General features: G+C 39.4%; 1 protein-coding gene across 1 annotated transcript; it reads right to left on the bottom strand.

Annotated features, from left to right (window-relative positions):
* Positions 1-2,205: 2,205 nt before the first annotated feature.
* On the bottom strand, positions 2,206-6,549 carry IFNG (interferon gamma). Its single transcript, XM_005480576.3, has 4 exons — positions 6,340-6,549; positions 4,359-4,427; positions 3,851-4,030; positions 2,206-3,196 (listed from the first exon to the last, which is right to left on the bottom strand). Exons 1-4 carry the CDS (start codon positions 6,460-6,462, stop codon positions 3,071-3,073), a joined length of 498 nt encoding a protein of 165 aa, XP_005480633.2. The 5' UTR covers positions 6,463-6,549; the 3' UTR covers positions 2,206-3,070.
* Between the last annotated feature and the right edge of the window lie 18,994 nt (positions 6,550-25,543).

Below are 25,543 nucleotides of genomic sequence, written 5' to 3'. Positions count from 1 at the left end.
GGAGGTCCAGCTCCAGAAAAATATTGAAGGACTACAAAATACAGAGTGACAAAGTGATAAAATAGCAGATAAAAATCAGGGCTAGTAGTACGCAGGAATAAAGAGCAAGGACAGAATTAATGTGCTACGGAAGTGATGCATAAAACAAAGTGAGATTCTTCAGACAATTGTCTTTCCTTTTGACTTTTTCTCTTTCTAATTTTAACTACTAAGTAGTAGATTATATCTTTTCACACCCAAGCATACACATTTATTAGCACTCTCAGATCCTGTAGGTGGAAGAAATTGCACTGACCTTCAGTCAAAAATGTTCAAAGCTTCTGCTATGTATTTCTATAGAAATATCTGTGGTAGCCACTAAAATTCATTTCACCCTTACATTTAGCTTAGCTGGAAGTGCCCTCCTCACTTGGATATTCTGAGGAATGACATAGAAAAGGAGATCCAGGACTCCTGTGAATGTCAGAGAAGAGATGACAAGTTTTCATGTTAAATCTGATTCACCTAATTTGCATAGTATACAATTATACGCTATACAAAAAAGGCATGGGACGGGACAGGATGGGACGGGACGGGACGGGATGGGATGGGATGGGATGGGATGGGATGGGATGGGATGGGATGGGATGGGATGGGATGGGATGGGATGGGATGGCATGGCATGGAAAAAACAGGCTTTGAAGAGGCTGATTTTTATTATATTCTTCTCTAACACTGTTATCACAGTAACAGAACAAAGTGAGGAATGTTCAGCAGTTTATCTTTAGCACCTTGTAGAGGTTGCACAAACTTACACTGGGCAGGGAAAAGCCAGGTCAATATGAGAAACATTGTTTAGATTTCTTTAAATGGTTAGATAGCTGTGACAGTTCCTCTGAATCTCTGCAATGTGTGGTGTCAGGCTTAATGTGAGAGGTTTCAAGATGCTTAAAAAAATTCCAGTTTCCTGGAATATTCCAGGAAATAAGGATACTATGGAGGAGAAAAAAATAAGAAGAAAAAATGCAACTAATCAATTAAGCAAACAAACAAAAAAGCAAATCCTCAAACTACTGAAATGAGAACATACGAACGCATTTTGTCAGCAGTAACAGCCGCTACTCAATCTCTGCACTGCTCATTCCTTCGCTACTTCCCTGCTACCCCACACAAGGATGAGAAGAACACGGGAAATTTTGTGACTGAGCAAAGCCTCCCGACAAAACTCTTGCTGTTTTGAGCAAAATTTAATGTGATAACTTCAGGAATGCAGGGGACAGCAGAGCACAGGGTTGGGTACACACAGCTAAAGCAGGTAGGATTGGGAAAAGTTATCTCTTCTGGATGCAATTGCCTTCATTTTGTTACCATGGAACCATACAGCAGGGTGTAGAAGGACTGTAGCTTTTTTACTTTATAGTCTAATAAAGTAGTTTCTAACCAGTCTTGGCTTAAAATCCAAGAAATAGGATAATTTGCTCAGGAGTAGTGGGGAAGCACACTTTATCCCTGCCAATGACTAATGAAATTTTAACCCTTTTGTTAGGTTTTTCATTTTTCCTTCTCTTCTCTTCTCTTCTCTTCTCTTCTCTTCTCTTCTCTTCTCTTCTCTTCTCTTCTCTTCTCTTCTCTTCTCTTCTCTTCTCTTCTCTTCTCTTCTCTTTCTCTTCTCTTCTCTTTTCTTCTCTTTTTTTTTTCCTTCTTCTTTGGTTTTGGATTTTTTTCTTTTTTGTCATTCTGTTTTCAGTAGAACTTGCTGTACCTGGCTGTGTATCCTCAAAGGAGAGTTAGTCTCCTTTAATGCCTCATGAAAGAGCATGAGCACTGAAGGATATGTTGTCTATGTTGAATGCTTACTGAGGATTCTCGTGCTTAGTCCTGGAACTGGAGAAATCCTAGAGGAGAAATTTCACTTGCATCTCCCGTGCATATGCATGTCTGTGATGAGTATAAAGAACAGCTGTTTCCCTCAGAATCAGTTGGAGTCTCCAGGATCACAGTCACTTGTTGTGCCTGCCAAATGTGGATATGAATGCAGATATCTTGAGCAGTGGGAGGCAGCCGAGCCCACGGGAGTAGGAATGGCTGCAGCAATTACAGCTGAACTCGTGGGACTTACTGCAACTAAACTTCAGTAGGACTGATCTTTGTGAAAATGTAGAATAAAATTAGAGTTTTATTTTTCATATAGATGATGGTGAATAAACATGAAAACACACTTTTAAAATTTATCTATTTGTTTATTTATTTAAAATTCAAATTTCAAAAATCTTTGTTGACAAATCCAAAGTTTTTAATAATATTCCAGTGCAAAAATATAGTCCTTGAGATAAAAGCTTCCATACTATTACCTCCAAATAAATTAAATTATAACAGACACATTTGACTGGTTCAATACAAAACAGTAAAAACAGAAATTTTTAAAATCTGGGAGTTTAAGTTAAGTCAGTGCAATACAGTTAGTCACATTCTCCTGAGATATTAAGTAGACTGTTCTCCTGGTAACTTCAGTGCATAATAACAATAATAATAGTAATAATAATAATAATAATAATAGTAACCAGCAATTAACCATTGGTCCTCTAGTTCAGAAATTTTCTTCAACATTTGTTTATCTTTAGGCATGTCTACTCACTTGATTTGGATTTAGATATGTTTAGTAGTAAGCAGACATAAATATGTTTTTCCTGAATAGAGTAACTTCCCCATACTGGTGCTTGTATCTCCATGCCAAATAGATGAGACTAATCTCATAACATCCCTCTCTCAAGACAGCACCAGACGGAAAGCTGGGTACCATTATAATGTAATTTCAAGATTTCCATATGGAAACTTGGTAAACACTGCCTCACTCTCTGTTTTCAGGTCAACAACATATAACAAATAGACAGGATTTTAAGACAAAGTAATTTCTTATATAATATTAGGGAGTATAAATACTTTGATTAGTATTTCTTTATAAATAATTACTTAAGACACTTAAATATTAATAAATAAATGTATAAAAAATCAATTAAAAGATTGAAATAAAAAAAATCTTGTCCCAACAAGATTTGCACAGTAGCTCAGTACAGAAGATCCTGAGATGGCATTAGCATCTGCACAGCCTCTGAAACTGGCTTCTTTTCCTTTTGTGAGAACTTGAGGTATCCCCCAGTTTCTGTAAGACGCTGAACAGCTCATTTACAGCCTTGCGCTGAACTTTCAAGTCACTCATCTGTAATAAGCAAGAAACAAATGGAGCAAAAGTCATGCCAAGAGCTGTAATTGTTTACTGTCCACAGCACATGGGCTACTCTGCTACCAGTGTAAAACAGAAGCACATCTGCAATTTTCAATTCACTACTACCGAATTCCCATAGCAAAGAGTGACTGCGTCCCATATTTTTGTTTTCCACTTTCTGTGCTGCTGTGCAGCCTGCCACAGAGCAGCCAGACTCTGTGGAGCAGAGCAGTGAAAGGCAGCTGCCTGCACGGGGGCATTGTCTGCACACCTCCGAGGAGGTTGCTGGTCTGTGCCGCTGGCACGAGCGCCGTGAGCCGAGTGCTCCCAGAGCCACAGAGCATTCCACAGCCTGGCACACCCTTCCCAGCCAATTCCCATGCCACAAAGGGCTGTGCCAGTGGCACCTCTGGTGTACAGACCGTGAGACAGCGCTGCCAGCAGCTCTGTGCCAGATCACAGCAAGACCCAGCACTACCCCACACTGCAGACATGCAGCAGCCCCTGCAGCTGGAAATATTTGGTTTTTCAGCATGAACTGAGCTACATATGGATTACCATATAGGTTACTGAAGCATTATTAGCTTAAATCACACTCGAATCATAACTATAATGCCACAAGCTTTGTAGACAAGGGAAGAGCCTTACCCGAAGTTTTGTCAGGTCCTTGAGATCTTCCATCTTCTTTGAGCCATCAGAAAGGCTTTCTTTCAGAGTATTGAGCTCCTCATTTATGTTCCTGACATGATCCTTTGACCTGTCAGTGCTTTCAAGCATTTCCAAGTACATGGAAATAATCTGACTCAGGATGATCTCCTTTTCATTTTTCTGTTGAAAAATATGATGAAAAAGAAAAGTCTGTGAGTGCCCATCAGCAGGGAAAGGAAGGAAGGAAGACAAAACACAGCATACAGGGCTTCTCTACTGCTTGAAACAAGACGATAAAGAAGATGTTGCAACTCAGCTCCTGGGCTTGACTGTACCTCTGAGTCAGTTCACAGTGCAGTATAAAGCTTTCTATTTTTGTCTCATTTCCAAGCTACCAAAGAGAACTCTGCTAATATTCATTCTACTGCAGCTAATTACGCTGGTTCTGGGAGCTGCTTTGTGCCAAAAAAGTGCCTGAGATGTTTCATCATATCTGGCTTTGACTCACCTCTGTCCAGCTTTTCAGCCTCTCTGTAAAAATAGGTCCGCCATCAGCTACATCAGAATGACTTGAGTTCTGAAAAAAAGAGCAAACATATCTATTACATAAACAATGTTTATCAATATTTATTAAGGCAAATTTGTTTTGTTTATTCAAATGAGCATCAAAATTCAGATTTTTGCACATCTGGCAATCCCAATGCTTTCCCAATGCTTTCACTTCTCTAACCACCAAGTCCCATTGCTTGGCTGCCTGGTATCAGAAATGGAATGAGTCCTCTTTTCAATGTCTTCTCCTGAATAGAGATGTTTAGCACATCTATTTTCCCAAATGCTCCCTGTAATTTTTGCTACTGACAGATGAAAATAAAAGCTCATAAGCACAGCAAGAGTCTAGAAAATCATTAGATCTGATCTTGGTATGTTTTCTGGTAAGCCAAAGTCCAGCAGTTTGTAATCTGTGACCCTAAATTCATACAGTCTCTGTAAAATCTCATATGGAACAAGAATGAGCTGGTTTTAGTATGAAAAAACTGCAAAACTGGAGAATATCCCAAGATTAGTGGGCTACTGAGAGGCTCCCAGGGATGGAGTTTAACCATCAGACGTTGGCAACAGGCTCTAGGAAAAAAAGAGCAATACAACTCTCCTACCAAGGAAAGACAAACTGCATCATTTCCTCTTCTGTGTGGCTTTTTTTTTTTCCTTTTTGTATACAACACTGACTATTTCCTTCTTCTGTCTGCTCAGTAATTTAAATACAGTGAGTGCAAAGAGAAAACTTGCAGTCTGACAGGAGATCCTAGGCTGATTGGCTCCCCATGCTGAGCACACTACCAAACTGATTTTTTCTACTTCTGAAAAGTGGGGAGCACCTGCTATGGAGCAAAGTTTTAATGTCAGTACAAAAAGCTCATCATGGCTCAGGATCTCTCCCACAGAGCTATATATATTCTAGTAAGACTCTCCCTGGTCTATGCTAATCACAAATTTAAGACATAATGCCACTTTTACAGCCAGTTTCCTGCAAACACTGAAGTATCACACTAGTCTTTACTACTTCAGGGTGGTTCCCTGACTACTGAATTTCAACTGTCATTTGCACAAAATTATTACAAAATCACAGAGAAGTCAGAGCTGAAAATAGGAGCAGACTGTTGCAGTTGTTTCTTTGCATTTAGAGGAGAAAAAACACAACAAAAATATATTGAAAATAAAAACTGTTAATTGAAAGTGACTCTATTGTAGATCTGCTGTCTCTGTGACTAATCACTGCTGATTTCAGCTGTGTACTGCTTTAATGCCTCCCAGATGAAGATTGGTGAATTAACATTACAGTTATCAAGTTACCAAAATTCTATTTGACGAGAAACAATATTGGGCCAGATTACATTCCCATGCCAGGTCATAGTCACATATGTGGAAGTTAAATGACTGGAGGATGCAAAAGAATAAGAAGCAGAAATCACCTTTGAGTAACACACTACTACAACTTAAAATAAGTAGCCAATGCATTTGTTAAAGCAAAAATTCATCTTCATTTATTTATATTGCTATGTAGTACTAAATCTGGCATTGACATTGCTAACATGAAATTTAAAAAGTCAGTAAATGGCATCTAGTCAGAACTGAATAGAGATTAATATATTCACCATAAATTGCATTAAGATTTCTTGTTAAAAGATATTCCATGTAATCAAAGCTGAATTGAGCTAGAAGAAGCTATTGTGAAAGAAAGAATACCCCTAAAATAAATTCAAATTGCTACAATAGCTATGACTGTTGAAAAATTGAAACCAGGTAAATGAAAGATCTTAGTAAAACAAAAAAAAAATCCATATTATTGTATAAAAAGGTATGATCAAAAAATTATTTCCATGATTACCCTCTATTGGTACATATTGAGTATGCCAAGCAGTGCTCAAGTTTGGACTATATGTAAAGCAAAGCAGCAGGAGAACAGAAATGCAGTAGAAGATTATACTTACAAAATCAGCTTTCAGTTTGTCTATATCATTTTGAAGTTGAAGAAGATTCAATCTATTTTCAACATGTCCAAAAGAAATCATGATGACAGATAGAACAAACAAGCTGTAGTTTTGGAAAGCCATTTTCTTTATGATAGTTCAGTTAAACTGCTCAGATCAGTTCTGGGGGACCAGGTCTAAGAGCAGAGAGCTTCAACTTCTAATAGTTAAATCTTCTATTAGAAGCAAGTAGACGACTGAACTTCATCATCCTGTCAGTGGTATTTATACCTGGTCTTGAATTTTTTTTTATTTCATCATCACAGGCTGTGTATATTTAGACAAGATAGTGTCAGATAAGAGCCCTTCGTTTTTTGGCTAATCAAGGGAATCCCTCGAAAGCGTCTTTGTCAAAGCATGGTCCTGGAAAAATTTTCAGTGGTTCATCAATGGGTAACGTTTACGTGGCAGACTATGAAGTTTCATTTACACGTGGTTGGGGAAAAGGGGGAAATTACGGTACTGGTTGAGGAATATGCATTGTGGCTCAAACCTATTCTTACACATCATCTGAAAAAAAATCTTATCTTGTGGTTAAAGGGTCAGTGCAGCAAACTCATTTCTGGTATTCTTTTAAAGTAACCACTGAGTTTGCCATGGTGTTCTATACTGACACTTAGAGATTTACACATTCCTTCTGCTGCTGTCCTTTGTGAAACACACTCCTTTCCATGGTCTAAAGTGCACTTCTGCTGCTTTTGCATTCTTCACCTCCTGATTCAGAATAGGACAAACAAGGTTCCAGTGTGAATGCAAGAATGTATCACATTAAATTCCTCTATGCCTGTCTACTGTCTGTCCATGGGAGCAGAGCGTTCAGTACTTAAGACACTCATTTCTGCTTGGCAATGATTAAAATTCCCAACTTGCCATTTCACTGGCACGAATGTGTGTAGAATGTGAAAAGAGAAGGACACAGATGAGAACAAGCCCCATTGAAGAAGACAGACACAGTGGTCTCCTCGTACATAGAGAACTCTGAAACCACTCTACTGAGGAGAGCTGGGGAAATAGATGGGTTTTTGTATAGGAACTAAAGTCTACTTTGATGGATATAATGGGAATAGAGCTTATTCTGAGGAGTCTTATGAAGAAATCAGATAATTTTAGACTGCAGTACATGAATGGAGGGTAGGTAGGAGCCTACAGGGGAAAGAAATAAAGAAGGAGCCCATAGGGAAAGAAAAGAGAGAGAATCAGGAAGAGGGCACTTGTGGGCTCAGTTCACACAGGCTACACTGGAAGATGTCTGTGGTTCATCAGAAACAGATAAAAATTTAAGTGGTTCCAAGCAGGTAAGATTAGAACTCTCCATCTCAGCCCCACATGGCTCTTTGGATATTCCTTGGAAGAAACTCTCCCTTTTCCCAGAAGCTCCTTCCATCTCAGCTAATGACCACTAATACCATCAAATCTTTTTCATTTGCTGTTTGAAATAAGATGTCCATCTGTGAAATAAACCTAGACTACTAGACCAGGGAAATGGTCATTTTTCAGGGAGAAGAGCCAAATTTCACCAACAATGGCAGGTCCAAAAGCTGCATGCCAGAACTCTCTGGGAAGAGCAGCATAGACAGATAGGACACATCTCACAACAAACATGGTACTGCACAACAATTCGTGCTGTAATCTGCTTGAGGTAGTAACATTATGCAATGCACATCTTTGTTTCAGTTTAAGATGTTAAAACTGATAAAGTAATAACTTAATTACCGGAAGTGTTGTCATGAAGGCAAAGTAATAGTGCTATTCAAGGTGCTTCAAAGCACTGTAAACAAATGCAAAGTTAACATGCCCACCCATGGCAGAGACATTGGACTAGCTGATATTCAAAAGTCCCTTCCAACTCAACCCATTTTTATTCTGCGATTCTGTGCCAAAAATTACAATCAGAGAATAATTTCGTTTGGAAAAGACCCTCACAGTCATTGAGTGCAACCTCTAACCTAGCACTACTGAGCCCACCGCTAAACCATGTTCCCAAACACCACGTTCACGTGCCTTTTAATTACCTTCGGGGATGGTCACAAAATGGAGGTCCCACCAAAATTCAAAGTGGACTCAGAATTCAAAGTGAATTCCCAAATGCCAGCACACTGAACAAACCCATTGATTAAAACATCTGATTTGCTATGCCAAGCAAGCACAAGGATATGGTATGGATTAGATAAATGGAATCTTATACACACAGGAAGATCAAGATATTTTACAAATAGGGACACTTGCTGAGGTTCATTGACTGGCCATGAGTCAAGAGAGCAATTCTTTTCCAAAGTGTTGGAAAAGACATGTAAAGTGGGAGAGTGAAAATTATTCTTGTTACCTATGGCACTCTTTATGTAGTCAGAAACACACAACTGGAAGAGGGACTGAGTCATGAAGCCCAGATTTTGCCATTATAGAGTCTAATCTGAACAGTGCTTTTGTGCTGAATTACCTAGAGAGAGTGAAAAGAAGACCTCATAGAAGGGAATTTGGGAAAGATTCTTTACTCCACCAGCTCAGTCTTCCTAATACATTAATAACAAATCACAACGCAGTGGAACACAACTAACAGCGGTAGTTTTCCAGCCAAGCAGAAGAGGTAATTCCAGGAGGTGAGCTAGTAAGTCAGGAATACTGCCTTCTACAGAGAGAGAGTATTCTACTGCATTCACCCAGAGGGGCTGTGCTGGGTTACGCTGCCCTGCCAAACTTGTCAAACACGCATCTTATCCACAGCAAGCTGTGCCACTCAGATGATCTCCCTTTGGTCTCACGTTTTAACTACACTTCTAAGAATAGCAGGAGGATAAAGTATTGGGGAAAAAAGGATTTTGCCAACTCACATTTTGTTGATACTAGTTATAGTTTTGGTGGGTTACTTGGCTAATTTGATTACTAAATCTCCTCACACTTCAGAGAAGGCTGCTTGCCAAGCATCCAATTTTGCAGGTAAGAAAAAAAAAGCATAGAGCAATGGGATCATTCATCATCATTCAGCCTCTGAGAAAGGCAAATCTAGGAACACAAACAGGGTCTCCTAGTCCCACTGTAGTTCTTTGCCCACAATGCAGTGCTACAAGTATTTCATCATAAACTGAGGCAAGAAATTAAGCAAAAATCAAAGAAAAAAGCTATGACATCTGTCTCTGTTATGCTACCTTCCGAGTGCAGGTCTGAATTTTAGGTACACTGTCTTGCCTGGGGAAGCTAGATTCAAACATTTTACTAATCTCCACATTCAAATTATCACACGAAGTGTTGAATGTTCTGTGGTAAATCATCAGCAGCATTGAAAAGTATTTTAATGCAGAAATATGCACCCTTTTTCCGAGTCCCTTACATTTTAATAAAGGGTGCTGCATTAACACTGACATACTAGTCACATAATATTCTCTTCCTTTGACACACAGTATGGTGTCTCCAAATCATTTTGAAATTAGGCAACTGCCTACAACAGGTGATTAGAACATGAGGGTCCTCTGTCTATTCCAGCCCAGTTTTGTTTCCCATTCTGTCCAAACATCAGAACCAGATCACCACTGCCCAGTGTATGTCTTGTTGCCCAAGAACTGTGAACACTCAGGTTGGTGAGGAAGACCCAGATTCAGATGGCTCCCCTGCTCTGCCTGCCCTGAGAACCAACATCACTGCAAACAACACAGGAGGTATCCTGAAAATCACTGCACTTTCCAAGAGACCTAAGAACATGCAATTTTCTGTCTGTGTTCTTTAGCAGATATCTGGGGCATGGACTGAACACTCAACGCTAACACAAGCTCTTTGTCTGAACACTTTTCCTAATCTATTTGAAAGAGATATCAGAACAGGATTGAAAAATCTTGTGCTGCATAGAATTGAAGTGATCTTCTGTGAGACTCCATAGTCACAGCTGGATTATCATCTGGTCCAAACGCAGAAGGAAGTGAAACCAAGGCATTTTTTCATTTTGCTGCCTGGAAGTCATCTGACTCTTCATGCAAAGCAGAGGTTTCACACCCTTCAGTTCATACAACACCTTACACCAAATACCCAAAGATGCCCTTGCAAAGTCATGTCAGATTTCACTATGACCCCTGATTACAGCTTTTTCCCTTTCATTTTTTTGTTTTATGCATACTCCTCAGCGTGCTGAGTGGTATAGTGATCAACTGCCCATGCCAGTTCAGCAGATCTCTGCCTGGCTTTCATTTCACTAAAACACAGTGGCTTTCTCTATTATCACTGCCCCAGGAAAGCAGCCCATGGTTGGAAAACCCTCTCTGAGCTGTCGTTCTGACCTTCTATCACACTTCACCTCTCAGCCTCCCTTTCTTACAAAGCAGCAGAAATAATTCCTTTGTTTCCACCTTCACAGTGCAGGGGCGGTGAGGGGGGGGGTTGTCACACTTGAGGGTGTTAAGTGATTAAACTTTGCCTACACATTGTACCAGTGCTATGTAATTACTAAGCATTGTTATTCATGTTGCTATGATCTGCAATGCAGATGTCTTGATAATCAAGGCTTCATGACTAAGGAGGACTTAAGGGAACTTACAAGAAATTGGGAGAGGGACTTTTCACAAGGGCATGTAGTGACAGGACAGGTGGAATGGCTTCATACTGTCAGAGGGAAGGGAATTGTTAGGCGTTAGGAAGAAATTCTTTACTGTGAAGGTGGTGAGACAATGGAACATCACCCAGAGACGTTGTGGGTTCCCTATTCCTGGAAACGTTCAAGGCCAGATTGGATGGGGCTCTGAGCAACCTGGTCTAGTGGAAGGTTCCCTGCTCAAGTAGTTGGAACTACATGATCTCTAAAGTCTCTTCCAACCCAAAACTTTCTATGATCCTATGAATTTGCAACTGACCCTTACAAGCATATTGCAACACTGTCATTTTCCCTGCTAAAAAAACCCAAAAACTAACAAACAAATAAGTAAGAACAAAAGAACAAAAATTCCCCAACAAAACAAAAATCCAAACAAAAAATCAAATAAAATATTAAGAACCGACCCACCACTCTCCTACAGATAAGGATATGCCTACACATCATGGGGGATATAATTGGCTACTCCTTCCAACCACTGGATCTCTGTGATTTAGAGGATGTTTCCAGTGATCAGTAAGGATAATGTTGGCACAAATCACCTTTTTACATGGTGCCTCAAGAGGCTACCTATAACAGAGGCTAGACAGAGTTAAAGGAATAAAGTAGGTATTTATTAAAAGGCTTTCAAAGGATACACCTTGGGCAGTATAAGAGCCTGTCCAAGGCTATATCCAAGATGGACAACGGGTCATGAGTTTTACACTTTTATAAGTTTTGGTCCGTTCACATGTTGGGGTTAATTGTCCAATTACAGCTTCAGGTTTTGAAGTCCCATCCTCCCAGATTGCTCTCCTCAGTTTGCTGTTTATACTTTTTGGGCCTGAAGCTGCAGTGTTGTCCTTGGTTCTCAGGCTGGAAAAGGATTGTTTTGTCTGACTAAGCTGTGAGGAGAACTTGATAACACTTTATATGGAGTTCAGAGTTATATATTAGTGCAGTACAGAATCTGGAAAATATGAAAGTTCAGACTTAAGGCATCAATGAGACAAAATTTCAGCCCATTCCCGGGACACTTTGGAGTGCTGGAAGAGAGAGTTAGAAAGCTAGTTTGTACAATCTGAAATATGACACAAGGTAGGCCCTTTGGCCTCTATTACATACTCCTGTCTGCATGCAAACGCAGACAGGAAAATCTTATTATTGATCCCTCTTTCATTTCAAAAATTTTTCACACACATTAGCTTTCTGAAAAAAGGGAGGGAAGAAGAAACAAACACTCAGTGGTGTTAGACATCTAGAGAGACAGACGTCCAAATAGATAATGAGCTGATGGGTACAATTTAGATTAGAGTGTAAGTTCAAAATCATTAAAATCTTGGTATGTTGACTCACTCAAGGCACTTGTTTCAGACTTTCCTTCAGTGTTTTAGTTTGGTAAACCCATGCAGGAATTCCCCACCAAACACTAAAGATTCCTTTCTGAATTATCTGCAGGAAATAATTACCCCTCATGGTGTGAGTACTCATCTATCCTGTAAGTAAGAGTTTAGGCATTTGCTTTCCCAAGAAGAAGAGGATAGCCAGGAATAGCTGTTCTGGGCTGGCCTTTCTCACACGCTATGGTGGACTTTGCTTAAATTCCTAACTGCATCACTATCAGCTCTGAATTGTCCAAAAACTCCAATAATAATATAAATATTCAAGATCTGTGTTAAAATAATTTTCTGGAGATAATGACAAATATTCTCCTAAGAACATCTGTCTTCATTGATAGCTGTTCATGTACCTGTTTCTAAAATCAGCATAATTCCATCTTCATTTTCTTCTCCTTGAAAGACTGTTGAGCTGACATATATGATATGAGGAATTCTGAGCCTGGAAGGATAGACCTAAAACCCACATTTTCTCGTTGCTGATTCTGCATGCACTGCAATATTCAATGGAGATCAAAGTTTTCTTCCTGTTTCTTGCGCCATATTTCAAGTTGGTACAAACTGGTATTCCAGCTTTCCAAAAAAACACAGTCTGCATGTATGAATGATTTAGAAACTACAAGATACCCATGAGAACTAACCACGACAAAGTCAGGTGAAATTCCAAAGTACTCTTTTTCTTGTATTAAAATATGGGAAAAATTGTGGCAATGTAGCAAACAGTCTTGGACATATATGGTGTGCATTTTTACTCTGTATTCCTACTGTCTGGAATTTTTCGACATATCCAAATTCTGATTGAAATCTATTGCCTATAAAATAGAAAAAAAATCTAAATCTTATTCAATTTTAGTTTCAGTCCATATCAATGGAAAAGCAGCAAAACCATTGGCACAGCAGCAGTCTAAATGGTGGCTTGTGTAAAACCTCCTGTCCTAACCATGGCGTGTCTACAGGTTTTTCTACATAAAATCTGTTTTCACCCTCTCTTTTTCATTCTTCCAAGAGGAATAAAACATTTGAAAGTTTTCTGTTTTCAGCACCATAATATCCTTTGGAGGTACTTCCCATTATGAACATTATCATGTATATTACAGAATTTGTTTCCACTTTAAAGCACCAGCTTCCTGTTTTATATGATTTCATGAATCTTGGGATATATTTTAGAATTTTGGAGTTGTGGGTTTTTTTCCAATCACTTTTTAATCAGTATGTTTGCAGGGAAAAGACAGAAAACATGAACTTCTAAAAGCAAAATAGAGCAAATAGGAAAACATTTAAAGACAATTGTTTCAAAATTTTTTCCTAATATATTTCAAATACTTTTGCCCAGGCTTTTTAGACACTAGCACTGACAACGTTCATATTGTTGATTTTTACTGTTAGGCAGGCAATGGTATCCATCCCATGCTAACAGTACAACCTACTGACTTCAGATAAGGCATTTTGTGCCTTGGTGGATGCGAAACATTCTACAAAATGAAGATATATTTTATTAAAATAGTTCTGCCCAAAGTGATTTTCCAAGGTTTTTTAATTCTTCTGCTCCTTCCAGCTCAGGATATTCTATCTATGATTCTGTGATGCTCTAATAGCCCTGCTGTTACAAGACTAGCATGTTAATATTATGATAACATTTTCCACAAATACTTCCATTAGTTTCAATGTGATATTTTAATTTGTTTTGAGAGAGCTAATTCATGGAGAAAACAATTCCATTGTAATTTGGCCTGACTGTGTTTGGTGGTTCTGACTTTCTGATTATTTCCTGTAAATATATATATACACATCTACTGTTGCTGTACGGTACTGACAGAAAAAATATCATGTTTTGCTCACAGCATCTTTCCCCAACTCCCAGTAAATGAATTCATGTTTTTCTCTACACTTCAACTCTCCGTACAGTGACCTCGCGATTTTCTTTCTCTTATTCAGTTTCATTTTCATAGGATCAGATCCATCTTCAAAAGAAGCAAAAAGCTACCAGAACTTGTACATCAAAGTGTCTGTGATAATAGCCCAGGGCTCTTTTTCAGCAGGACTACATCATTTTTAAAGAGTGAGGACCAAAGGATGCTAGTCTTGAACCAGCTGTTGGTTTCTGCATGTGCTAGGCCAGTCCATTCAGGGATCTCCATTAATCTCATCAGAGCTTGAAACCTCACAAAATAGCACGGACTCAACTGAAAATTCATTGCAGATTGATAACAACTCATTACTTTTCATACATTCTTAATACTATATCAAAATGGGACTGTTCAGACTATCAACCTGTCAGTGAGGCAGTCCTGCTCATCTACCTCTCATTATACTTACAGAATTTTCTCCACGCTGGGTTTTGTTTTCCTTCTCCTTATACTGATTTTCTCGGCTGCTCACTTTTATTTGCTTTGGAGCTTTTTGATCTAATTTTTAATGAAGAATTCAAGTCCATTTGAGTTTTCATTGTGCAGTTGCATTTGCTTCCACAGTGTAAGTACTTTACCTTACAGACATATTTACTGTTAGCAATTAACACATTTAAATTTGGAAGTACACAATAGTGAAAGCAACCCTGCTTTGATTTCTTATTGAATATTCTAAGTTGAAACGTCAGCATTTGGGGAAAAAAATCTGATCATTTTCTTGTTATCGCTTACACAATTTATAATTGTTAATTATCACGTACATGGAAACACAAGTGTGTAGGTGTGGACGCATGTTGGAGGCTAAGTCAATGATCTGTTTCAAACATCAGCAAGAAAATATCCATTAAGTGTTTCAAACCAGCCTAGAGAGTGGACATTTTCTGTCATAATCATTTGGAAACCTCCACAGGATGTTTCTTAGAAGAAATCTACTACGTGGTGCAATCTTTTCCTCTAAAACAATCCAGGAGACAGTTTGGTGGGGATTCCCCTCACCTGACAATCTCTTTAGTGCCATTCATAATTGTGTGACTAAGCAAGCCAGTCAACTTACAGAGAAAAAGCAAGTCAGTACACAGATTTGACCCTACCTGTTTCTGTCCAGCCTCCAGGACACATATGAGAATGCCACCAAGTCAGGCTTACAAGAAATTTATCCACAGATAACATTTTACTTAGTACTGGACTTCTTGAGAGGCATTAACTTGCAATGATTTTTCAATCAGATTTAGAATTTAAAGTGAAAGGAGAAATATTCAAGATCTTTGCTTTTTGGTAGTTAGAAGATGAAGATGCTTCACACCCTAAGTACATTTCCTCTTCATCCCCACAGGAAGTAAGGGTGCCTATAGAAGAGCTACTGTGGGTCGAGAGTAGATGCACTTCTCTTTAAAGTTGCTCATCTTTCTTTTTCAGAGGCCTGAACTAACAGCTATGAAGTGCTCTGAATGAACATATTCCAGTCCTCTTTAGGAAATTAAAAGATTGAATTAGTTAGCAATAAATACTTTTTGCAAAAACCAAAACACAAGAAACTGAAATCTGTTGCTTTTTTAAAGAGACTATTAAGTCTCTGATCCAAAATGAAATAAAACAAGGTTTTAAAAATACAATAAAATAAACAAATATTGCTCTTTCTTTTCCCACAAACTGCAACAAAAATGCTTTTTTCAAGAAGAACAAAATACAGTTTCAAGTACCATACTTTTAAGTAGTCAAAATGTGGCAGGTTGACTTGTTAATCTTTTCCTAAGGAAATGAAACTTCTGCAGTTTTTTAGCTGTCGGTTCCTTCCTTGTCAGTAACTTTTGAGCAGTCAGCAGTTTCTTCTGATTTTGAGAGATTCAAAAGCCTCACAGCTAATTTAACTCCTGCCACCTTCACTGAATTTGACAGCTAAGCAACAAGAAGATTTGTCTACTAATGATGGACCACGTGTTGGTATTTTAAAGTGTCTATATGAGTTAGTTACCATAAGGAGGGAAATACCTCTCCTAGCACTGCTGTTTAGTTGTTACAAAAGAATATTAATTTAATCAATTATGCAAGAGTTATTAATTTAGGAAAGTATTAATTTTATTAATATCTCTATTAATATCTAGGAAAATCTATATGGCAATCATGAAAAACTTCCAAAACCTATGAAAAATAGTAGAGAAAGAAACCTTCTCCTGCCACTTAAATTGATCGTTCTGTTTTGTAATAATATGTACAGGGCTCTGGGCTTTCACTTCATCCTTTTCAGTACTTCTGCTTTGCCAGACCAGCCCATTCTGTGCATATCTATGCAGCAAAACTGAAGGGAAAATTGTAGCATATTGCCACAACAGCAAGAGTGGGTTTATTTTAATCTAGCTAGTGTAGATATCAGTAGCAGAGGATTTGTGATACTCTAGACTTTAACTATGGTGTTCTACCTCTGCCTCCGTGTGCACAAGCAAAGTACAACAGTCCTTTCACAGCTTTGCAAAAGCACACAGGCAAGTTGAGTATTAACTGCAGAGAGCTCAGAATTCAGGCACACCAACTCTGGTTTCCATCAGCACTTGAACTGCTCTGCCCTTTGCATAAGAGAATTTTCTTTTGGAGAACCATCAATTCTGGTTCAATAGCTGCTAAAAAAAAAAGCTCAAAGACGTTTTAGACTGACTTTTATTTTTTTTTCTGCTCATATAAGGCAAAATGACACACCAGTGAGATCCTCTGTGTTTGTGTGCCAGTTATTCTACATATGGGAACTTAAAACCAATCTCAGGATCACTACTCACTTCCCTTTGGCTTGCATTTGGGAGCACTCTGGGAGCTAGCAAAATTTAGTTCCTCTCAGATAAAATAAAACTGGAAAGTGTTTTCAGAAATTCTCGTGATGTTATCCAATTGTTAACAGGAGCTTAGGCCACAGGACCAGGCTAGAGTTGGTTCAAAATAAGCTCAGAACAAGCACAGTGTGTAATTTGGGTCCTCAACACCAATGTTTGTAACCTACTAATCTGCTCCTACAGTACTGCTAATTTTGCTACTGAGGACATAAGTTACCTTGCAACAATTTCTGATCTTACCTGAAATGGTTATGCACTGAAGAGGAATGGTCTAAGCAATGGGAAGCATGAAATTATGAAATTAAAATGTTCTTTGTACTAAATCCTGAACCAGAATAATCAGATACAAGTAGACAGAGAATTGTATAGCAATAAATATTTGTGGAAGAAACAATTAAATATTTGAAAAAAGTCATGGGTCTTCTCATATATAGGTACACATGGAAACACATTAAAATCCTTCTAATTTATGGTATTGCATCTTGAATTGCACTTAAAAGAGTCTGTGGTGGGATACATCAGTTCCTCCTCTGCTTCCATGGAAGTTAATGGGAAATGTGTGTCTAGGAGTCAGTGATAATGAAATGTTGCTTAGTTGAAGGCATGGATTCACTTTGTTTTTTCAGTCATCCCAAATCAGAAGGTTATGCTTTGCTGATATTCACAGATTTAGAATGATGTGTGGGTCTTTTTGACAGAGGGTTAGTACTCCTGCAAAAGATACCATTACAGTAGATGCTCATTCTCTGATAAGACTGGGGTATCTGCAAGTCGTAAGTGCAAAATTATTTTGAATCTGCCTCAAAAGTTAATGAAAAAAATAAGACAGACAGGACTGCAAGTCTGTTGTTGAGGACCTGGAAGTGCTGGTGGATGGCTGAATGGAAGTGGATTTCATCTTGGCAGCTGTGAAAGCAAACAGTGTCCTGGGCTGCATCAGCAGAACTGCAGCCAGCAGGTCACAGGATGATCTCTCTCCCATTCTGCTTGGCACTTCTCAGTCCACACCCACTACAGGGCAATCAGCTTAGGTCCCCCAGCTCAAGAGACACTGAGAAATGTGAGAATGTTCTGCCAGTGGCCTTCAATGTGATGAGAGGGTTGAAGATCTCTACTTATGAAGAAAAACATAAGGAATTTGATTTATTCAGCCACAAGACAAGAAGGTTCAGGGGTATCTGATTGCAGTTTTCCACTGCCCAAAATGTAGTTACAAAGAAGGTGGAGGTACTCTTTCCACACAGGGCACAGTGAAAGGACGCTGTGCAACACGCTCGAATTGTTTCAGCATGAGAAACATTAAATGTTGGAGTGAGCTGCCCAAAGAAGTGGTAGAATCAACCTTCAAGTATTCAATACAGGTCATGACAGGATCCTAAACAACTAACCTACAGTGGCAAACACAAAAGAAGGTTGGAGGAGGTTGGAGGTTGGAGGAGGAGAATGACTCCATGATGCCATTCCTCATCACAGGAACCATCAAGGCAATGCTGCAATGGAAATTGACACTGGGAAGGTTAACTGGGTGAGGTGTTTCCAGAAGACTGAGGGGAGCAATGCCAAAGTACATTTGTGAGTTAACCCTGTGTTATATAGATTAGTTCAAACTAGAAATGGTCCAGAATACCAAGAGAGCTCCTACTTTATAAAAGAAGACTAGAAAAATTGGTATTGTTCAACTTTAGAAAAACAAAAACTGAGAAGACCCAGCTCTTATTTGAACTACATTACAGCAAAACAGCAAATCCAGTTAGTCATCTAGGCTAACAGAATAAACTGACACTAGACAAAATGTCTATAAACTGTCCATGAGTAAACTCAGGCCAGAAAATGAAAGGCTTCTGACAATCGGAATGTGAAACTCTGCAACAGCCTTCCTAAAAAAGAAACAGAGATGGGTTCATAGGTTAAACATTTCAGAGGAACTCATTTCACTCCTGTGCTCAGTATATGGACATAAAGTAGCTGACGTAAATTATGAGATACTCTGAGATTCCATTTACAGTCTTAATGGTGATCATTTATACCAGTTGGTCTAGTCAGTATCAGTCTTATTCCTAGTTCCAGCCTAACTGAATTTCCTGGATTTTTAGCACTGAAGAGTACAACTTTGCTGTGCTTTCTTCCGTCTAACTGAGGAAACACGGAGTTTCTTATGAAGTCATTTTAATAGATCAATTGCAGCGGGCTGATTTTTTTATCTTCCCTCTCATTTGGGAAGATTTTTTTATCTTCCCTCTCAATACCAGGGATTGAACTGGTATGTTTAATGTCTTGTACCGGAGGGCAAATTTTCATATAACTTTTCTTTAAATCCTTTGCAATATTTCAAAGTTTCAAAGAAGGGAAAAGCTGGAGCAGACTCAGAAAATCAATAGTGAAGTCAGATACAAAAATTATATCTTTCTTCTTCCTCTCAGTAAATCCTCACATGGAGACGAGTTGAGCACATATATTCACTCTTTTTGCCATATTACAAGACATGCAGTTTGCAACAATTCTTAAATCTTTTTACACTCATGAGTGAAACCCTCACTCTGAAGTTTAGGCTGTGGAAGCACTTTTTAATAGATTGCCACTAGATTAGCATGACTTCCTCCTTTCCTTCTATAAAACATCCCCAAAGAGTCATTTTTTCTATATAGAGGAATGAGCACCAGGGTCTTGCTTCAGATGATTTTAGATTGTGCTGAACTTATCTATCAGCTTAGTGTAGTCCATATCATTCAGATATTTGCCACAATCACCCTTTGGTATCAGCAGGCTTTTTAGGGGCACGGGTCATGCAAGCTCAGTTTGCTGGTCTCAAAGAGGCCAAACGACTGACTCAAACTGCAGTCAAATTGCAATCTGACACCGCAACCCATTTTTTTATCCCTCAACCCTGCAATTTTCTCCAAACTTTCAATTTCTCCTTCTGCACTGCAGCTGTGCTCCACCTTGGGATTCACATCCGTGGCCCTCGCGGGTATCGCGGTACGTGAAGCACTCTTTCCCCCAGAGCGGGTAGAAAAACAGGTTGTCTTTTCCACTGACAGCCTGTGGTTTCTCATTCACAAAAAAATGTTTTTCCTCACATCTAAGAGGCTCACTTGTAAATAGCTTTATCAAGTGAGTAATTTAAGGCACCTGTGGTTTATCTCTGAGAGCTTTCTTCATCACTTGGAAATTGCTACTGGTTATTCCTCAGTGACTACACAGGAACAGAGAAAACCTTTAGACTGACATGACAAAGTCTGCCTAGGAGATGTCAGCGGGTTCTTCACGCGTGGTTAGGGAAAACCAGCTGGGCTGGCACAAACCACTTCATCTTTCACATGGGGAGGGAAAAATCAGAAAATAGTGGATGGTGCTTTACCAATGATCAACACGGGCTACAAGCTTCACCTTCAGCAACAAATCCAGCAGGGTGTATTCTGCTGTTAACAACTGCTCATTGAATCTTTAGAAGAAGCAAGCAGACAAAAGGCCCCCCTGCACCACGGCTACTTCAAGGAAGCTACTTCCTTCCATCAGCTTGTTTGAAAGCACAGCCAAAACAACTTGAATAAGCAGCAATGGCAGAAAGTGGAAGGAAAAGCATCCATTGGTTAATATTAGCAAGTGATGTACGTCGTTAACCCCCAATCTATTTTTATGTCAAGTGTGTGAAAGCCTTTTTGAGGTCTTAAATAGAAGAAAAATATTATTTTATTAGATATGAAGAAACACAATTGATTAAAGGGCTGTTTGAAAAGCAAAACCAAACCTGTTCACACCTCAGTATCTTAGTATCTACAATATCTGAGTGCACCTTATAATCTATATATAACCTCATTCATAATTTCTGTTTAAGTTTCATTCTTTTCTCTGCAACTGCAGCTGCTAGAAACTTTACGTCCCGCTTTCTTTAAGTAGATTTTTTTAATGTGCAAAATACAGCAACATGCTGAGACATAGGGACAAAACCCAAACCCCCTAGGCTCCTCTGTTCACCCATCATCACTCCTCTTCTACACCCTTCCTCCTCAGGCTGCCTCTACATCTATACACCCTCTTCCACTAAACAGAATTAAATTTGTGTTTTCTCAGATTTCTATCTATGACAATTCAAAAGTCAGGGAATGATAATCAGACAGCTGATATTACTTTAATATCCTAGCATAACATGATCTTCTGCTCTTTGCCAGTTTTCTGAGGCCGAAAACCTACCAGAAGCCAACAAAACTCTAAAAAGGTCATCATAACCCCATCTCTGGGGTGAGAAGATAGGGCACTCTGGGGATATCCAGAGTCAATGGCCAAGGAGCATGAACTGCATGAACTTTTTACGGGCCTCACATTACAAATTTCCCTGGCAGTGCCCGTGCTGCAAGGAGAGGAGTCAGGAGCCAGCTCAGGAGTGGGCTGGTTTCCATGCCCAAGGCTTTGGATCAAAAACCTCAGTATAAATTGAGAGGGGTCTGCAACCTTCAGAAATAATTTACCAGAAGTGAAATATCTGTGACTTCTCATCTCCCTTAATTCTGTTTCAAAATTCATTCAATCCTTTCCTCTCACAGGACTCGACACTTGCCTGCAATTTATCATTCACCTCACACAAATATTTTGTGACCAGGCAGTTCTCATAGGTTGCCTTTCAACTATGGAAATCTTCTTCTTCAGCTATGGCTCCATTCAGCTCTGTAATACTTTACCCATCTGGAAATTATGCAATGGCCCTTCAAAGTCAGCCCTCCATGGCTCCTATCAGAGATTTTTCAAGATCCAGCTGGATAAAGCCCTGAGCAGCCTGGTTTGATCTCCTGGTGTGCCCTGCTTTGAGCAGGAGGTCGGGCCAGAAGCCTGCAGAGTCCTGTGACAGCCTCATTTATCCTGTGGACCCTGTGGCTTTATGATCATTGATGCCTTTCATCAACCCACTCCATCCAAAGAACTGAAAAAAACCCCATTATCCATAACATTTTGCAATCCAAACTTTCTTCTGACATATTTCACTTTATTCCATTATAATCTCCACCCTCAATTGATGGTATTCCTGTGGCTCCTCCTCTGCCAGTCAATGCTCTTTGGAGCAAGAAATCTACTGGCTGCCTTTATGTTCCCAAATCACTCTTCCACTGAAGCCAACAGAATGGGAATGTGAATCTAAACACTGATTTTTCAATGAAAACAGATTTGAGGTGAGACCATTCTCCACAGCTCAGCAGCTCCTGGCAGTATTTAGGAGGGAGTAGCCCCAGGCAGGGCAGTCATTATTTGCAGCATGAAGAAGGCTGGCTAAAGATGGAAGAAGCTGTAAGGTGACCACTGCATCTGAGCAGGGGCTGCTGTATCCCTCCCATTCCTGTACAGCACTGCCTGCCCAGCCACCCCTTCTCCTGGCAGCCCCACAACCCCTGAGGGGAGGATGACCTAAGTGTCTGGGCTCACTGGCTTCTCATTGGGGGACCATCTCATTAATCAGTAGGCCAAAACTTCGAGCATTTCACCTTTGGCCACACATCTCTGCAGTGAAGAGTCTGCTGTTACAGTCCCTAGGAATCAGTGTATGTTGTGGGCTCAAAGAAACTGTGACCAAACAGACAAATCCAACACAAGTTGCATCATTGTCCAAATACCATTCTTAGTTCCATGTTTCAGGAAACAGTCTTCTAATCTAATGTTCTAATCCTTCTAAAGCTCTCCAAGGGAAACTGTCCCAGCATTTGCCAGGACTTGTTTAGATTGGAGGTAAGGAAATATTCTCTGAAAGCACTGTCAAGTTGCAACCAAGAAAGGTTGTCAAGCACTGGAACAGGCTGCCCAGGGAAGTGACTGAGTGTCCGTCCCTGGAGGTAGGTAAAAGACCTGTGGATGTGGCACTTGGGGACATGGTTTTGTGGTGGATTTGTCAGTGCTGGGTTAATGGCTGGACTGGAGGATTTGAATGACCTTTTCGAACCTGAACAATTCCATGATGTTATGATTCCATGATTCTATGACTACATTATAACACCAGGGCTGTAGCTGAGATGAGGAGATTGCTATAGACAGTTGGACCTACAGCAAAAATTATTTATTAAGTGATAACCTCTGCTCTGAAGATTTTGCACTTGAGAGAAAAAAAACACTTCAGGGAAATCAGAAAATTGTACATGATCTTGTATGTGATGGAAATTGTCTTCACTGACTGTTGCTGTACTATTTACATAATACCAAAACTGCATGTGCAATTTTGCAATACTGCTACTTTCCACTAGATAAGTGTTTCTCAAGAAGTTTTGGTCTAGTGATAATTTCAATGCACAGCCATGTATTTTTCATTCTTGCTTTTGCAGTAACAGTCATAAAATACCTTTTTTTTTACACATAATAAGAGTCACTGCTTCAAAAAGACCAAAACATTGTGATGAGACAAGCCACCCTAAGCAACGGTTACATCAATTAACATTGCACAGGAAATAATTTCCTTCTGAGGATTTCTGTACACTGAATTAACTTGAACAAATAATTGATAGACAAGTTTTCCCATTTGTCAAAGGAGAAAAGTACCTTAAAAAAGGAACTTTTCTATAGTCACATAAGAATTCTTTAGTAAAACTAGAGACTTCATAATAAATCAATTCATTGCTATATGCCCATCGTTTTCACCCTGCATTTTTTTTCAAGTCTACATTAGTGGCAATTGAAATGAAATAGTTGAATCTTTCTGACTTAACTGAATATCTATCTCAGTTTCCACTCAAGAAAACTATTTATGAAATATGCTCAAACACTTTCTCAATCAGCTGAAGTCAGCAGTTCATGAGACTAACATGAATCTTGTTTTCTAAGAGTGACACCTAGAGTCTCCTCTGTAAAATTAAAATGCAGTCCTTCACTTCTCCGGGTTTAAAAGGCAACAAGCTTTTGTCCATACTTATTACTTTGAATTGACAGTTGAATATATTTAATACCAATTATTTTGCTATGTTTTTGTGAAGAATCAAAACAATATTTTTTGTTAGGAAGCCTGAATATGCCATGTATTACCACAATAGTTTTGCCTTAGGTAATGCCCTTTATTTTGCAGATGCTATATTTTGGCTTTCATCCAGGAGTGTTTAATTGGTTTGCAAATGTGATTTTCACTACTGTACGAAGGGATGCATCATTCCCAGAGGTACTTTCATTTTATAGACAAGGCAACTAAAAATCCGCAAAGTGTCCCAAGCCATATGGAAAATGAGGGCTGACATACACAAATCCTTAGCTTTTATGCCATAAAATAGCTTGATTTCCTTGTCAGAGGAAGGGAGGCTGAGCTTTGCTGCAGCCTGGCCTCAAACCCTGCTGTGAGAGGAGTGCCAGCTGTCCATGTCCACTGCAGGGCTGACCCCAGGAATGCAGGGTGGCAGGAAAGGTGTTACTTGCCCTTCCTAAAGGTCCTGCGCCACTTCGTGTGTCATCACTGACTGGATGCGCAAAATTTCCACAAGAGAAGTCTCTGGCTACCTGAATCACCTGAAACCATTGCCCAGGGATCTTCCCAACTAACGGTGGCAGTTTTTGTCTTTGCAGGTGTCACTGGCTCCCTTCTGAGGCAGGGAAGCAGCAGTCCCTCCAGCTCCCACAGGGCTCCAGATCCCAGCTACTGCTCCCTACCACAGCAAATACTAGACACTTATGTCTGATGAAGGCTGGAGAGGCCATGCCCATGGACAATTTTTTATTCCATTGACCAGAGTTTGGACAAAAAACACTGAAACTGAGAGCAAACTTGAATTTCAAAAATTAATGGGTGTGGGAAAATCCATGAAAAGAGACATTGTGTTAATTAAAAGTTAAATTACATGCTCAAAAAAGACCATGACAACAAATTTTCCACTGTCCCCCTAATTAACCATTTTGTCTTCAACTGAAAAAAAATGTATTTTTAATAGCAACTCCCTTGTGTTAGACATTTCCCAGAAGAGGAACTAGCTCAGACTATCAGTGTCATCACACTAATGGTTTCAAATGCTCCTGACAAAGTAGAACTATGAGATTTGAAGATTTGCAGAATCTTAGCCCTATGGAACTGCCAAACATACAGACTGGGAATTGTTGTAGTATGTTTTTTTTTTTTTTATTTGGCATGTTCACTGTTTAATTTGTGGGTTTGCAACCCCTCTGTATTGTCCTCCCCCTGTTATTCAGTTAAGTGTCCGTTTTTTTGTTGGTTACCCAGCTACTCCCTGCCAAGTTTTAAATCCCCTCCCCAGTTGTTAAGCCCTCCTGTCCCTACCCCTTTCCCCAGAACCTTCCTTACTCCTCCTTCTATTAAATGTCAATCCCTCCCCGAGCCTGCCCTTCCCTTTAGAAACTTCCCTGTCAATTTTGAATGCTTTGAAACCCCATTAGTTTACTTAAACTGTTCTCCTCCCTTGAAATCCTCCATTGGTTTACACACTCTATTCCCCGCCTTGTGCTCCACCCCCAGTTCTCCCAATTAGTTGAAGATTGTATCATCCCCTGACACATCCCCCCCATTTATGAGCTGTTGTCTGCCCT

The sequence above is a fragment of the Zonotrichia albicollis genome, chromosome 4, assembly GCF_047830755.1.
Source record: "Zonotrichia albicollis isolate bZonAlb1 chromosome 4, bZonAlb1.hap1, whole genome shotgun sequence".
NCBI lineage: Eukaryota > Metazoa > Chordata > Aves > Passeriformes > Passerellidae > Zonotrichia > Zonotrichia albicollis.
Note: the sequence above shows the minus strand (reverse complement) of the source record. Positions and strands in the feature narration are given on the sequence as shown.

What these genes read in the sequence shown, in the direction of transcription:
- IFNG (XM_005480576.3), bottom strand. Translation starts at nt 6,462, where the DNA reads ATGGCTTTCCAAAACTACAGCTTGTTTGTTCTATCTGTCATCATGATT. An exon ending in GGCTGAAAAGCTGGACAGAG is followed by an intron (nt 4,031 to 4,358) that starts GTGAGTCAAAGC and finishes ATTTTTCAACAG; the next exon opens with AAAAATGAAAAGGAGATCAT. An exon ending in AGGACCTGACAAAACTTCGG is followed by an intron (nt 3,197 to 3,850) that starts GTAAGGCTCTTC and finishes TGCTTATTACAG; the next exon opens with ATGAGTGACTTGAAAGTTCA.